The following is a 17,030-nucleotide window of genomic DNA, read 5'->3' as shown; positions in this document are numbered from 1 at the left end:
AACAAATTCAGTGGAAATCTGTATTTTCTGATAGTTTATTTGATGAGAATTTGTCAATGATTGAATGGACTGATCTGTTAACAGGTCTAATTTCCCACTATCAGCCTGACAGTGCAGCTTTTTGTTCAGTCACTGCTTCATTAATCATTCATCAGCTGGCTTCTGTAATCTCTACCTATCTTCACCTGAGGGCAAAGGTCGAGATGTGTAAAGCGAAAAGCAGCAGCAGGTCGTGTCAGCGCATAACCAATAACATACTATGAACACGCTTCCTGTCTCCAGCACATCATACACTGTGAATGAGCCTATTTGCAAGATGTCTGTTGCTGGACTGTCTTTGTCCCTGTGTGAGCTGGTGCCTTAGAATCATCTCAATACATTCCAGTAAAACAGCCAGGATGTTATTTTTTTATTTAGATTTTATTGAATAAAAGTGACGCAGCACTTTAACAATAACTCTCCAGTCTTTTACCACATCTGTGCACATTTAAAATTGGAGTAAAGCACCAGAAACAAGACCCAGTGATACAGACATGAGATCTTGAGATTAAGAGCACTTTCGGTTTGCTAGTGGCTAAAACAAATCCTCACCTTCTAAGTGGGAAGTTGTTAGAGTATTAAAAATTATTTTGATAGCAAAAATACAGTATCAAAATAAATAAGTGTCACACAAGATGTTAGTAACACAGCCTACTAATCTTTGATTGAAATGACATTACAAAACAAGCACACCGACTTCATGGATTTATTCTTCAAGTGAATTAATTAATTTGTCGTATGCAGCTTGATCCATGAGGCCGTCGAGTTCTTCGGGCTTCTCGATCGTCATCTTGATTAGCCAGCCTGAAAGGGAAGATCTCAAATGAACACGGTCTCGTGAACCAGCTGTGACGTTATTCTGGTTTGGCAGATTTTTATCTGCACTGGCCACAATTGAACTGGGAGCAACTATGACAAATGAACTGTTGGAGATGCTCACCCTCTTCGTAGCAGGCTTTATTCACAAGTGCAGGATTCTCTGTGAGCTCCTTGTTGATTTCAGTCACTTCTCCTGTCAGTGGTGAGTACAGCTCACTGGCGGCCTTCACACTCTCCAAAGCACCAAAGTCCTCTGCAGCACACACAGAGAGATGACTCAAGTTACAGTACGCAAACTTCACCAACAGTTTAAGTTAATGGAATAAAAGGTATTGGTGCATTAACATTTGAATAAAGGATAATTTCAACGTTTGTTTGCTGCCTTGGTTGTATTCCCTCCATTTCACCTTAAAAAAATCGACATTGTATGTAATTTCCCCGGGGGTTCACAAACTTTTGCATACAAACACACTCTTCATCTCACTACTGCCCTCAATTACTTAGAGAAAGGTGAAGTGTACTCCAGGCTCTTACCCATTTGTTCAAGTCTTTGGCCAACTTCAGGGAGTCCACAGTAAACCACATCACCTAATGCTTCCTGCAATGATAGAACACAGTGGATGAATTATAAACCCACTTTAAGTTTTATATAGAAGTCAGAAAAGGCCGCTGCTGCTCTCTTCTTTGTCGACAAATCCCATGAAAAGATCAAGAACAGTGTAGTAGTCTCTCTCTTTCTTTCTCCAACTAATTTCAAAGGGAAATCATGATCATGACTTCTTCCTGCACATGTAGGGACAAATGTGTGAAATGCTGTTTATAAAGTTCCCTCTGATGAAGGAGTAAATATCCATACAAGATATAAAAATGTATTTATCAGCAGGTCAGACAACTGTACAAAATGTGGTTTGATTAATCTTACACAATACTGAACCGAAGTGTACGTGCACAGCATCTCTCATTATGTGCTCCTGCTGCTGTAGTAAAAAATCTGCCCCTTTAGAGCCGACAGAATCTCATCTGAACTTCTGTAAGTGCTGCCTTATTTATATCTGACTACAAAAATGCAGACATTAAATGTTTTGCGTGAACAAATGTAAGAAGGTTAATCCCAGTAGAAAAGTAGAGGCAACAGCATTGGAGAGAACTGTACTGTATGACTTTGAGCTCAGTTGAACTTTGTTCCCTGCGTACATGCTGCATCTGCACAATCCTGTGGCAGCTGCACGTCCTAAACCCCTGTAACCTTCATCTGACACTAATTCGTATATCTGTACAGTTCACTTTTGAGGGTCAAGGCTTTGCCACCATTGTTTCAGCCTTTAAATGAAACTTTCCACTTCATAAAGCCAAAAATCCTTTGAGTTAAACATACAAAATGATGCTGTTACGTCAGACTTAGTCTTTCTTAAAAGCATGTGGTATAGTTCTATAACGCCTCGGGAAAACAGAAACAAATCAGTAGCCTGAGGTCCATAAAATAACAATTAAATGTGTGGTCTACTCAGGTATTGATCTTCTTGGCAGTCTGCTGATAAGTCTTTTATTTAGTCCATTGTTCTTGCTGGGTTATCTTCACATTTACATTTACAGTTGCACATCCACAGTTTGAACATTTCTTTTTGAATGCAAGGACACAGGGGTTAACGAATATATACAGAGGCATTAAAACTCTGCAAATAGCAGGTGCAGGGGAAACACATAGTGAGGTAAACGCTTCAGAGGTTTCATACCAATAAATGCATGTAATAAAAAATCTCCAAGGATATTTGCAGTTTCCTTTTAAAGTGAAGAAACAAGCACTGCATTAGACAAAGTGTCTCCCCTATCTCTCCACATCACCATCTTACATTATATTATCCTACAGCCCTTCTGAGCAGTCAGCAGCAGAGATCAAATTATTTGCATTTTCAATTTCACTGCCTTTGTTGGTGCCAACACTGCCCAATATTTATAAGTAAGCAACTGTTTCTTCGTGAGCTGCATTGAAGATAAAATGTCACGTGCCTTCATTCGTAGCTTTGAAAGTCTAGAGGTTGACATTTTCTGCAAATCACTGCAGTCTGTCGCTAATCGATTGTCTCCAACAATGGTAATAAAGCAGTAAATTAGCCTGATACCGTGTAGCTGCGGCAGGGGAGGACAAAGTGCAGTGGCCGGCCGCACACTACAGGCGTGAGCGTATCACTGTTTCCATAATGCCGCCAGTGAACCTCTGAACCAAGCGAGTCATAAATCAATGGTGAGTGAAGGGACGTACCTGAGCATAATTGCTGATACCGACTGTGCCGATGCCTCCTTCTACTTTCACCCACTCGTGCTTATCTGTGAACTTTAGTGCTGTGGAGGGACAGAGAAGAGTTAGTGTGGAACAGATGGATTCATTCATGTGGTTACACGTCATGAAACTGTGAATCAAGATGATGAAAGAAGAATGAATTGCGGAAGTTCATTCTTTCTATGTCCTTAAAGCATTTTACTGGAATAGGCCCCAAAGCTGAGGGAGTAGACAGTTTCTTATGCAACACCATGTGTTGTCAATTACAGATAAAACAAATGCTGTTTGCTAGTTCCATTAGAACAACCTCAAACATCTTCAGCTTTGGATCCTGACCCTCAGTGTTTAAACAGACGAAATGGCTTAGATTCAAAGCCCACGCTGTCACACTCAGAGAAGAGCTGCAATGGCTCAACAATTTCCAGATTTGGCATCAAAACATGGAGGAAAATACAGGTTTGAACCAGATTGTGAGCTGTGCAAGATGTTGCTGATGTGTCCTGAGAGACATGCTGCACAGAGCCAGAGAAATGTTGTTGTCATGATTTAACTGGGTCAGAGATTTTAAGATCACACGAAGTGAATGTGTGAGGAAGAATAAACCAATGAAAGCGACTTTTAGACCACATGTTATCATGCAACCTTCAGGATCGTGGGTGACATGTTGTTTAATGAGCTCGAGACCTGTGGAATTTGTTATTTCCGCTCATTGATTAACAACCCCCTGTTTTCAGTCTTGCTGGGACACACAACAAGGAAATAAAGTCTCTCTATAAACTTTCCCAAACACAACACGTGGCAGGCTCTTCCCTGTGTGAACTGCAGCTTCACCACTTTTCAAAACAAACTTCTCGCTGCCCTCCATGCTGCATTCCTGAGCTTTTTTCAGTGTGTGCAGCGGTGTGCACCGTTACATCAGCTCCGTGCATTCTCTCTGTGTAAGGTTCGATACCTGAGGACAGGACGGCGGTGGAGCTCAGGGTGCGGGGGGGGTCGCTCCTCCACAGCAGCCGGGCGGGGGGCGCCAGCTGAGGCAGCCGGGGGGAGAAGCTCGCAGAGACGCGGCGCAGCGCTATCCTCATCGCCATCTTCACCGGGAGTGAGTCCTCTGCTCAGCCCGCTGCAGCACACCAGGCCGCGGGGGCGAGCACCAGCCCGGCTAGTGCGCGCTCCCGCCAGCAGAGGGGCAGGGTCAAATGTGACTTTATCCACTTTGAAATAACAACACATGTACCTTGGTTTATTATAAGAAAATAACCGTCAGGTTCATAAGGTAACGGCATTCATTTATAAAAACAGTCAGAGTAATGCGTTCATGTTTGGAGGATTTCCGCAGGATGCACTATGCTAAGTTTGTTTTAACCATATGTTGATACAATGTTTACATTAAAAAAAGTTAGATATTTTAAGTTATCATATTTTGACTTGATATGTTTTTACAATATATGTTGTAATGTGCAAAGATTCATGTTTTAACAATATAAATGGCACATTACTTTTTACAGCTCAATCAACCAACACAAAACTGAAATTCCTTAAGCTCAAAGAGAAATCAGGCGAAAAACTAAATTTCATTGGACTTAACCCAGGCTAGCAAGCGGGACACTTAACATGATCTTCGACTCAGATCAAAATTGTAAGTCTAATTTACGGTTTGTCTTAACATCTGCCTTTTACCACCTCAAAATCATTTCTTAAGTACAACCCCCTCTTTCTCTCTAAACTGACACAGAAAAAGATAGTTAATTGTAAGTATTTCAAATATGCCGTTGGTTAGTGATTATGAAAAATAAAGTAGAGTTAATGGTTGATCTTGATGGCAGTCACAGTGGTAAATACACAGGTCCAATTCAAGTCAGAGAACATTCTTGTTACAGCTCACATACAGGCAGCGACACTAAAAAGCTTGACATTAAGAAACGTTTCAGTATTATAGCATATTGGAGGGATCAAATAATAAGTCTAGGTCTCTTCGTGATGTCAGGAAAATCATTATCTTTGTGATGTCGGAGACTATCATGGTTCCTCTAATCCAGGGGTGTCAAACTCATTTTTGTTATGGGGCCACATACTGCCCACTTTGATCTCAAGTGGGCCAGACTAGTAAAATCATAGCATAATAGCCTCGTACCCCCCCCCCCCCCGTTTTTTTCACCGCCGCCACCACGCCCCTCTGCCCTGGATTACGTCGCGTCGGACCCTTCTTGGAACACGGACCTAGGAGTCTATCACATGCATTGAAAGTGAAAAGTGAGGGCTGAGGTGGGATTCCAGCCCCCCGGGGCTCCGTGCACACCACTGCGTACCCCCTGAACCACTTTGCGTAGCCCGTACTCCAGTTTGGGAACCGATGGTCTATGGCAGGGGTCACCAACCTTTTTGAAACTGAGAACTACTTCGAAGGTACTGAGTAGTACGAAGGGCTACTTGTTTGATACAAACTTCCTGAATAACAAAGTTGCAAAGATCACATTTTGATAATAATAATAATATATGTGAAGAGAATGTCTGATCACATCAATTTAAATTATTTCTCGCAATAATCATTAACAACGATTTCCACACCAATAATGGTAGGAAACAGATATATTAACACAGGCTTTATTTTTTTGTTAAGCTGTTTCAACTTTGCTCAAACTCAACCTTATTGAAGTACTTTTTGAAGTAAAACATTTTTTTTTTTTTTTTTTTTAATTTCGAGCAAGCCTTGTATCCGGCGGGCCAAGATGGACCCCCTGGCGGGCCGTATCCGGCCCGCGGGCCGTATGTTTGACACCCCTGCTCTAATCTCTGTGAAAAGACAGGTTGGCAACTCCAAACCCAAAACATAAAGCTCCCAAAGCAGTCCTTCAGAGGTCTTATGAGATCTCAGATCAGCCTCCAGTGAAACATCTGGGTCAGGAAAAATAAAAGATACATCAAGTCACAAAATCCCTGACAAGCTCTAATCTGAAACAATGCATCTTTTTATACAATGTATCTTTTGTTGATAGAAGTTATATGTATCTGAAAAGTACAATGGTCCCCTCAAATACACTGACCTATGTACAATACTTGAGTAAATTAACTAAGTTACTGCCTCCACAGCAACTTGATCCATAAGCTACATAAGCAACTTTACTAAATGGACATTAAGCCAACCTGCACATTGATTCCAATCCAGCAGCCGCGGATCTGTGTCCTCTCCAGCATGTGCATGGTTGAGGTCTGATTAGAACTGATCCCAGAGCTTTGGTTGAATAATCCACCATCAGAAGTGTCCTGATGGAGCTTTTTACAGGTTGCACTTCAATACACCGCAACACTAGACCAACCAGACCTTTAAAAATGATTTTGTGGAGCATATCCACTTGATGCTGCAAAATGAGGCCACTAAGCGTAGGAAAAGTATTCTTCCAAAACCTGAACTCCCCAAATGACCTGAAGTACAAACTCAACCTGGAAGTCTAGAGAGGGGCTGACATCCCCTTAAACTACCTCAAGCCTACGGCGAGATTTGCCACAGACACCAAACCTGAAGATGAGTCCAAACCACATCAACATGCTGAGAGAGGAAGCAGAGACAAAAAGAGGGCTGACTCAGCTGGCGCTTGGTTTTCAGGAGGAGAGACAGAGAGCTCAACATGGAGGAGGAGGTTGTATCTGCACAGATTCTGACATAAGACACCTCCTACAACAACAGAGCCTGAAGAGACTGAATCGTTCTCTTGGTCCTATGTGACACTGACATTGTTTTTCTGCACTGAATACATACCTGATGATTAGATTTTTTAAAGTTTATTAAAGACTTATGAAGTACCCTTGTTAAGGCTTCGCATTAACTTCCCCTCGTTTTGGAAAGCCGAACCAAAAACGTATCCCTAACATTAACAATGACCAACCTTGACCTAACCAAAATTCACATCTTACTGCTAAACCTTTTTCAGGACCTCAGAAATGATGTTTTGCATCATTAGGATCAGGCTTTGGTCCCCATGAGGTCTGCTGTACCCGACATGGTAAGTGTTCATGCTGGTCTTAAAGACGGAACAAAAACACACACGCACACACAAAGGAATGTTAACAGCGTTTGTGGCGTCTGTCTGTGGTTTGCTCCTGTTTCCTAAAGCTGCTTGTGTGAGAGTGAGTTATTTCATCTACGTCAGTCAGCACTTTCATGAGGGGATTTTTGTTTGTTGTTATTTTGTCCTTCTTTAAGCCTACTCTAACCGTTTGTTAGTTTTCACCTGTTTCTAGTAATAAATGATTTGATTTGAATCACATTCCAGGGTTCATATTTTAGTTTGGAGACTGGGATTAGAAAGAGCTTCAAAATGTTGCATCCTGTGGTGGAAATTTCTCAATCAACTTGGAGAACAAACTGGTCTGAGATGTATAAATTAAGCTTTTTGAACGGAGAGATTAACGGCACCTATAGATACAGAGATCCCAAAGCAAAAGAGCTGAAGAGCCCTGATCAGAATGTGTCTCAATCCCTCACTCGACCTGTGAGGGTGGGTTTGTTACAGTCACTGTAGTTCCACTTTCATTTAGGAAATCCTGCAATTCTGCTACACCATTAGGACCAGTTTCATCTGGTCTGTGTGATCTTAATATAGGAAGTGAGAGCCGTAGGCAGAGAACGTTAAAGCAGTTCCACAAACATGTTAAAGCAAAGGTAAAAAATGTTTTCATTACAAGTCCTACAAGAGACACAACAGTGAGTGAATTAATTCTAATGAATTATTAGACGGAGAGAAAAAATATGACTGGATGCAAATAATTACATAACTAATTAATAAAAATAAATTCAGCAGACATTTTTAAAGCATTTTTTGTAATTTAATATAAATAAATGCATTTAACTATTGTTTTACAATTTTCTTGCATCACTGAGTTTAATGTTTACTTATCCAGCTGCAGGGTCAGTGTGACTATGCTCTCTCCCAGTGGAAGAGTCAAAGGGCATTTGACTGAATTAATAGTTGTTTGTTCTGTAAACGGACTGAAAAACATCAAAAGAGACTCAAACGTGTAGATTCATTTGCCCTTTATTCAGATTCAACCATGTTTAAACTGTCTTGGCAGAGGAATTTAGATTGAATCAAACAAGTAAAAGAGCAGACCTGGTAAGAACAGATGGTTATACTGAGAAAACCTCAAGCGTTATCAGGAGCTAGAGCTTTGTTGTCATGTGATGTATCTAATCTGTGTATTTGGCAACACCAATCAAGCACCGTTTTGAAGCATCTCAACATATATTTCCTTCAGGTCTGCATACTTCAGGTCACATTATAGCATTTGCAGTCTGGATGACCACTAGGATCAGTATGTGTCCGTGAAAGTAAGAAAAACATGAGAAAGAAAAGGTCTTACTGACACAGGATGGTTTCCCTTAACAGCAATTATGTGACCTTTGACAGACTAACATTGATAAAACACAAAACCCTGGAGATTCCACTGATGACCACAGTTAGGTGAAGGTTTTGATTCTGACTCCTGCTCAGATCAGAGGTCATGTGAGGTCATGTCATTAGACAGACGTGCCCTCTACGGGTGCTGAACTCTTGTTGTCGTCAGGCTTCATGGCAGGGAACAGCAGCACCTCCTGTGAACAGACAGAACTGTCAGACTTCTGAGGAAGAGGGGTATTTATATGCACCTCAAGTAGGACAACATGAAATTAGCACGGCTTATAAACTGACTTAAAGCAACTATTTATTGAAATAAGAGTCAGCTCTTTTCCTCAATCAGATATTATTAATCAGCAAAAATATTGGTGCCCTAGGATTTGTCCAGATGGAAAGAGAAAAGGGAAACAACAATGGCAAAAAATACTACATATAGATCCTTTAACAATGACATATATTTCCCCTTAGCCTTCACTGAGGCAATCAGATCAGAAAATGCTCAGATTGGTTATTTTCAAAGACAATGACAAATAAGGACCAATCAGGATTCATACGACATCTGTACCTTGATGTTGTTGGAGTCTGTCAGGAACATGGTGAGACGATCGATGCCCATTCCCCAGCCGGCGGTTGGTGGCAGCCCATACTCCAGAGCTGTGCAGAAGGTCTCATCGATGAACATGGCTTCGTCATCACCCTCAGCTTTGGCCTGAAAAAGATTCAAGTCTTATAATCAGCATGCGGTGATGTACACACTCCCACTGCCACAGACAGAAGCCTGGACCTTTAGATAACTGGACGAGGTATCAGGGTAGATGGAGAAAGGTTTGATCCTCACCATGGCTTGCTGCTCAAACAGCTCCCTCTGCCTAATTGGATCATTCAACTCAGTGTAAGCATTGCAGATTTCCTTCTTCATCACAAAGAGCTCAAAACGCTCAGTCAGGCCTTTGTGGGTTCTGTGCCTGAAACAATGACAGGATTTCCTTATGAAGCGGAGCACTGCATTTTCTAACCATATATATGAATTTGAAATGAAGTGTTTCTCACCATTTCGCCAAGGGACTCATGATTTGAGGGTGATCGCAGATGAATGTGGGATTGATGCACGTGACCTCAAGGAAATCTCCAACCAACTGTATTGGAAAACGTCATTGGTAAAGGCTTCAAAGAAAAACATGGGGAGAAGCAGTATACTGTACAACAGGTGGTGATTTTCATCTATAGAGCACCTTGTCCAGGAGGCGGGCAGTAGTTCTGGGTGGAGGACATTCAACTCCTTTCTGTGCGCACAGGACGTCAAAGAATTTACGTGTCTCTGGAGACAAAAGGTTGGAAGACAAAGAGGAATCAGATAAACTCTTAGTGAGGTTTTTTTTCAAAGAAATTATAAAGCTGTGAAATAAAATCAAATTTGTGGAAGAGTAATGAAGAAAGAATGTCATAGAAAAGAGGAAAAGGAAGACATAATCTAATCTCACTTTTCAGAGGCAGTTTTTCATTTAATCTCTACAGACTCTCACCATCACTGTCGTAGCTGTCAGTTGGAGGGAATTTAACTCCCATGATCTTCTCCAGGTCGTGGGTCATGCTCACTCTTCTGAATGGGGGAGTGAAGTCAATCTCAAAGGCCTGACCCTCTGGACCCTCAGGGTGATACGTCACCTTGTATCCTCCGGTGATGTGCTTCACCATTCCTGAAGCAAAGAGGGAGCCACTGAGTTAAGGAGAGCAGTTTTACTATTTGCCCACTGTACAGATTTCCCGTAAATACCTGGGTTACCAAGAAAACAAAAGAGAAACTAAAAGTTCACTTCGGGTTGCACAGGGCGTTTCTGTGGCTGAGCCTCAGGGACAACATTCAGGCTTTGTGCTGGACCGTGTATATATAGTTGAGGGGCCACCTGAGAAAATCATGGCGAGCTCCACACTGACTGTAGGTCATTGTACAATTTTTGAAATGCATAGTGGAGGATTAGGGTGGAAGAGGGCTGTCACTTTTTATCTAGCGTGTCATGTCAGCTCAAAAAGAGGCAAGAAAAAATGTTGAATTAAAAAAAGTGAAAAACAGGAAAAGAATGAGACAAAATTTGAAATAAGCTGCAAGGATAAATGCTATCCCTTCTACAACTTGATACTGTTCTACAATATTTAGTGCAGCAAATATTATAGTTCCAGCTGCTCGTTTAATTATGATACACAGAATTCAGAGCAATTAATAAGTAATCTATGTGTTGGTAAATAAATGTTTACATTTCCTACTGAATCAACTCAAGACAAGGGAGGCATTTCTTTTTAGAGACTTGACTTGAGACTCTTATTTCCATTGGCTGTTCTCTTTTTAAACAGCACTCCCATCTAGCCAATCATGTCGTCTTGGAAATCCAAGAAATCCATAATGCCTCCCTCAAAATATGAGACGACAGCTGAAGACGCAATCGTCCACAAATCCACAAACCTTGAGGCAATGAGACTGAGCTAAGCACTTTAACTATGTGAATCCAGCAGCACAGAGCCGATCACAGCCAAGTGAGCCGTGCTCTGTGCATCAGGGACATACCAGAACATTTCTGACATGATTACAGGAAGCGTGACAGTCAGGGTCCCATTCCCCTTGGCAAGTCACCAACAATGTCAGTGCCCTGCAGGAAAATACCAGTTCACTGGTGGTAAACTGCAGCCTGTAGTGTTTTCACTTACCTGAGAGAAGTTTCTCTGTGATTTCCATCAAGTCATTGTAATCTGCATAAGCCATGTAGAATTCACAGGTAGTGAACTCTGGATTATGAGTCAGGTCGATGCCTTCATTCCTGAACTGACGACCAATCTCGTACACTCTGTCTATTCCACCAACCACAAGCATCTGCGGGGACAATATGAAGTACAGTATAAATATTATATTTTGAGAAATGTAACAAGCCCAAACCCAGAGGGAAATTACTCAAACATTCCCTCTGGAAATGATAACTGAGAAGAACTCAATGAGCGACACTTATTAATATTTTACCTTGTGGTAGAGCTCAGGAGCAATCCTCATGAACAGGTTCATATCCAGATCGTTGTGGTAAGTAACAAATGGACGAGCCACTGCTCCACCAGGAATAATGTTCATCATTGGTGTCTCGATCTATGGGATTCAGCAAAGCAAATTTTAATGCTCTGATGTAAACTGACTCAAATGTTAAAAACATTTACAAATTATTAGTGGGAGCATTCTTTTATAAAAATCCATATTTCTTACAAATTCAATAAACACGTAAATTTAAAAAAAAAACACAAAAGCTGAAAATACACAGACTCATACTATAGATTGGTTGTGTGACTTGAGTAACTTAAATGTTTCAATCTGCTTCAGACTCCACTTCTTACCTCTAAAAATCCGAGCTGATCCAGGAAACTACGCAGGTATGTGATGATCTTGGAGCGAGTTATAAACTTCTGCCTCACGTAGTCGTTGAGGATCAGATCCAAGTAGCGCTGGCGGAATCGTGTTTCCTTTGAGAGACAGATCGCATAGTGGTGAGAAAAAGACTTTCAAAGCTGATTGTTGTAGTTGTAACTGTGTTGATATTCAATTTGTCTTTTTTGTCTCCAGATATGGATTTCCTTGATGAAAACTTCAGTTAAATTTTGGAACCTTGCAAAAATCCTATAACTTTAGTTTGGTGTTTTCACCATGTTTGCAATTCTTTTAGTCTCATAAATACTTAATTCTCAATGGATGGGTTTGGAATCTGTACCGTACAACAAATGATACTGAAACTGAAGCACTAAAGAAATGTTTCATTATGCATTCAGGTTAAATGCCTTTGCTGAATGTTTTAATGTTTTAATGTTTCCTGGATAAAGAATACCCACTGAGCCTTTTTGTCTTGGGATTCAGCAAATTTGAAAGTTACAGCTTGAAATTGCTTGTTCTGTACTATAATGTCATTGTGTTCCATATGTCTGGACTAAACATCAATCATTAGCCCATAGCTCAATGCACATATATCATTTCGTTATAATTCATTAACTGGTGTCATAAAAAAACAGTCAAACAAGAGAGTTTGACAGCTAACCCCACCTGAAACAGGTTTGGGCAGATTTTTACTAAATTGACTGCAACACATGTTGCAGTGCACTAACAGATTAGTTAATCTTTAAGCAATGTGATGCGATAGTGAGATCATCGAGGAAAAGGCTCATAAAACGAAACAAATTGAGGCAATAGTTATATAAGGCTACTAGTTCCCATGATTCTTCTTTCTCTACTAAGAAAATAAAGAAATAAACATGTGTCCTCATTTGAGAGTTACATTTTCTGTAAAATAATTCTGGTAGCATTGTACCCGATGAACTGGAACCTTCCCCAGCTTGCTTGCTCTATAGGTTGTATAAAGCCCAGCACTAGTTACAACAACATATTAAATATAATAAATATAGTTCGGACTTTCACAATGCAAATGCTTAACAAAGAATCAGTCCCTGCCTTAGATGCTAAGCAACTTTAAAGACATACGAACTAATACTTCTACTTTGTATTAAATCATTAGTTTTTCGTCAGAATGAAAAATCTAAATGGGGAATTTACAGAAATGTATGACTTTGCGGCTGTCAGGAAGACAGTCGCTTTAAGACGTCCTTCACTGACATGGAGTGTCTCATCACGTCATGCATTACCTTGTCTTTGAGGCCGAAGTGTAGGTGGGGCAGCATGTGCAAACAAGGAGACAGCAGGGTCAGCTCGATGGGAATGATGCTCAACTCCCCCTTCTTTGTCTTCCCTGGGTTACCACGGACGCCGATGATGTCACCACGGCGTAGTTTGTTGTTGATGGCCACAAAGGCTTCCTCAGACTTATAGTTCCTGACAACGGAACGAGAAGATCCAGTTCAGAAAGCAAACTCACTGCATTCATACGTATCCAAATGAATGTCAACTTATATGAATCTGCATTTGTTTGAATAAGCAAAAATATACGGTGAATCTACTGAACTGTGACCTGACGATTGTTAATCCTGAAAATAAAAACCATCTGCAGAACAGCAAATAAAAAGTGTGCTTTTGACATTGGCCATCAATCTGTACCTTGAGTTTGCCATAACCTGCAGCTTGACGCCTTCGCCTCGCAGGTCATAGAAGATCAGCTTGGCCCCAGACTCCCTCTTGGCATGGACGCGACCTGAAAAAGAATATATTAAGTTTTACAGGGGCTCTAGTGCGAAATCAGATCATAAGTATAGGATCATAAAATATTTCTGGTACCTGTCACATTGAGAAGAACCTCCGTCAGCTGGTCTCCCGCCTGTAGATGATTGTATTTCTCAATGAAATCTGTGAGTGACAGGTCTACATGGTACTTGTGTGGGTACGGGTCCTCAGCTGTGCCCTTCAGTTCCTGGATGGCCTGGGAGCGGATCTTGAAGTATTGCTACAAAAGAGGAAAACACATTGTGATTGAAACATAAGAGGGTTTAAGTTTAAGTTTAAGTAAAGGTGTAATAACCATACAAAAAAACTCACACTTGGGTCGAGAGTCTCCTCATCCAGCTTACAGACATTTTCCGCTCCCTGGTCATTGGATTCCTTCTTGAGCTCCACCTGCTCTTTGACCTTGGCATCTTTCTCGGCTGCCTTCTTCTCAGCTTTCATTCGTCTCTTCAGCTCACTGATAGAAAAGTGAGGAAGAATCCAAATATTACATTGTTGCTGCTAATGACACAACCTCAGCTGAGATTTAATGGACATTCAAACTGTTGAACAGGACACAAATTAAATTAAATACAAAAACAAAGGAATGGGCACAATCTAGTAATAACAGACGCACAACAGATAATCATGCAGACAGGGGGAGAGGAACCACATTTTCTCTGGTGACAAAAGGTTGGTTGTTTTCTCACTGGAATGGAAAAGCCACCAACCTTTTGTCACCTCTCGATTGGTTTCCGTAAAATTGAGCCGGGACTGCAGCTGTACGTGGGGACGCACATTTTAACCACTGTCCCCTGACACCACAGGCTCGGCCCAGCTGCTGCCTGGCTGCCCTGACCAGGCACAGCATGCTGAGCTACCACAGTCAGCAGCAGGCACACCTGGGGAAATAGACATAAGCCGTTTTCAGACACGAACTCCGGAGAATGTCTGCAGAATTGGGTCCCGACGTTGTCTTTCACGCATTATTTAAAGCAGCAGGCTATTCTCCGCTCAGACGTGGTGACATCAACAGGCCTGACCTTTGGAGCATTCTTCATCCTGAGATATTTGTATTCTAAGTGTTTATTTTTGCTTCTGTCACGTCGCTTGCGGTGAATCTTCCGGAGAACCTCCTGCTGTGTGCTCACGTTGGCTCCTACAGATATTATCCAGAGTGTTTTTACTTAGGGGCTGGAAAGGTCCAGAGCCTCTGACCCTGATCACTGCCTCCTCACATTCAGCACCTCGGGATAATGTCAGAAGATTCTCTGGAGTTTATGTCTGAAAATGGCTTCATATATCTGGACAGTTTGCAGCTTTTCTAGCAAAGTAAGTCTTTAGACAATCAGGAAACACTGATTGTTGGGAACGTAACTCAGACCAAATCCCAATGAGGTAGAAAGAAAAGGCTGCAGACTTTACATTAAGAAACTGGTGCAGGATTGGACTTTGCTTTTGATTGGCGATTCGGGTGTGTCACAGACATCATAATTACTACCAGTGATAAAAGACAGTGGAAACACAAGAAAGCCTTTCAGCTGATTTCATTATTATATATATCTAAGTTCAAATGAGATAAACTTCTAATCTTTGAATATGTTTGTTCCCTTGATGTGCTTTCATGTTCATGTTTTCCTTCGCTCCACCTGAGACAGAACTATTTCATGCAGAAATCATTCACGTTTGTTTGCATTTGCAGAAAGTCTAAGCATTAGAAAACGCAGCGACCACCACTGAAGACTTGCTGGGACGCACATGTACAATATGAAATACGACTACAACAAAACATCGCGATTATTCCCTCGGCACGTTCAATTCAATATTAAACACAAGCGAATCCGAAATCAATGTGCGGAAGACATTTTTGATTCCTAACATGCATTTCGGATCTTGTAGTTTTTCTGTTTAGCCAATCGCACGACAACAAACAGCTCCAGCTCACACTCAGAAATACAACTACCAGAGGCAGAGGCGAACTGAATCATGGGAAGTGTAGTCTCCATATGGACTCCTCACTTCACTGGAACCTGATGTAACATGGAGTCACGCCGCGCGGCCACGTGTTTCACAGTGACGCGTGTCGAGGCCGCGGCTCGTGTCAGTGAAATAACCATGCGTGAGAGAAAGATTTGAAAGTGACCGTGGGATCCAGGCGCTTACTTTTTGCTGAGTTTATCTCCGTCCGCCTCCGTCACGTCGGCCATGTTTCCCTCTGCGCCCTGAAAGACTGGAGGACGTGCGCGCACCCCTGAAAGACTGGGAGACGTGCGCGCGCCCCTGAAAGACCGGAGGACGTGCGCGCGCCGCCAACACGCCAGAAGTGGATGGTGCGTTTGAGGGACTGTCGGAAAATGGGCCAATCTCAAAGTTCCTCTTCTTGTTGTTTAACGGCGCTTGCCTTCCAGTTTATGGGCGCATTATCGCCCCCTTCTGCTCCGGAGTGTTGGTCAGAAAACAGACCATCGACAGTGTATAACAAATTATAGACTCAATCCAAATATATAACATTAAAATAAGTATATATGATATATATACAAAACACCCACAACCACACTCTAACATATAGTCTACTTTGTCCTCAATCCTACTTTACACCCTCCTCCTAGTGTAAACACCCTATAAGTCTGTCACCCTAACATCTATTCTTTTTAGTAGTCATATGCCAAAGGTACACAATATATGTCCCTAACATGTGCTAGTGGTGACTAACAGTGGATAACATCAACTGGTGGTAGGCTTTAATTGGTGTGGTAGAATTTACGAGGGATATGCTCCATCTTGTCCTGTGTTCTAAAATGGGAAAGCGGTTAGTTTAAAAAGGTATAAAGGTTATTGTGGCGGGTGGAAATCAAAGGCAGGAGTTGTCGTTCTCAAGTTAAAATTAAGCAAGTTTATTCAGAGGTCTCAGGTCAGGAAACTGCGGTGTCTAGTAAATGATCATGCGTGGGCCCAGGCATGGGCCTCCAGTCCTACGCAGTAAGCTGCACAGGAAAAAAAAGGCCCTTAAACAGAGTGCGCACATAGTTTATATATCAATATACTGGGCGTGACAGAGGTTCTTGGATTGGTTGAGACTAGACGGAAGCTGCTGCTTATACGAGGGGCAGTGCCTCGTTGGCTGGTTCACAAGGCAGTCCTGCCCTCCTGGCTCGTTGGGTCCTCCTCCTGGCGTCGCATGTTGATGATGATGATATGGGCGTGCACGCCATGTCGCGGTTACCAGAGGTCATAGAGTTCCAGCCTCAAAGCATTCTTAGACTGATGATCTCATGAAATATTGTGAGAAAAAAAAGGTATGAAAGCCTCCTCTAAGTCTAATCTGTCCGCT

The 17,030-nt window shown here is 41.8% G+C and overlaps 2 protein-coding genes across 3 annotated transcripts; both read right to left on the bottom strand.

Annotated features, from left to right (window-relative positions):
* Positions 1 to 401: 401 nt before the first annotated feature.
* gcshb (glycine cleavage system protein H (aminomethyl carrier), b) lies at positions 402 to 4,259 on the bottom strand. Its single transcript, XM_061067901.1, has 5 exons — positions 4,089 to 4,259; positions 3,119 to 3,198; positions 1,393 to 1,456; positions 980 to 1,111; positions 402 to 843 (listed from the first exon to the last, which is right to left on the bottom strand). The coding sequence occupies exons 1-5, from the start codon at positions 4,222 to 4,224 to the stop codon at positions 746 to 748; spliced, it is 510 nt and encodes a 169-aa protein (XP_060923884.1). The 5' UTR covers positions 4,225 to 4,259; the 3' UTR covers positions 402 to 745.
* Positions 4,260 to 8,150: 3,891 nt separating this feature from the next.
* Positions 8,151 to 15,951, bottom strand: kars1 (lysyl-tRNA synthetase 1). Of its 2 annotated transcripts, XM_061068789.1 has the most exons (15): positions 15,863 to 15,920; positions 14,431 to 14,601; positions 14,033 to 14,177; positions 13,775 to 13,940; positions 13,598 to 13,691; positions 13,189 to 13,375; positions 11,896 to 12,021; positions 11,534 to 11,653; positions 11,227 to 11,389; positions 10,050 to 10,223; positions 9,759 to 9,844; positions 9,577 to 9,662; positions 9,365 to 9,491; positions 9,092 to 9,235; positions 8,151 to 8,723 (listed from the first exon to the last, which is right to left on the bottom strand). In XM_061068789.1, exons 2-15 carry the CDS (start codon positions 14,568 to 14,570, stop codon positions 8,649 to 8,651), a joined length of 1,833 nt encoding a protein of 610 aa, XP_060924772.1. In that variant the 5' UTR covers positions 14,571 to 14,601; positions 15,863 to 15,920; the 3' UTR covers positions 8,151 to 8,648. The 2 variants fall into 2 exon arrangements, with proteins under 2 accessions (XP_060924772.1, XP_060924773.1); XM_061068790.1 differs by lacking the exon at positions 14,431 to 14,601 and having other exon boundaries at positions 15,863 to 15,951.
* Between the last annotated feature and the right edge of the window lie 1,079 nt (positions 15,952 to 17,030).

The sequence above is a fragment of the Limanda limanda genome, chromosome 3, assembly GCF_963576545.1.
Source record: "Limanda limanda chromosome 3, fLimLim1.1, whole genome shotgun sequence".
Taxonomy (NCBI): Eukaryota; Metazoa; Chordata; class Actinopteri; order Pleuronectiformes; family Pleuronectidae; genus Limanda; species Limanda limanda.
This window is presented reverse-complemented; position numbering and strand designations above follow the sequence as displayed.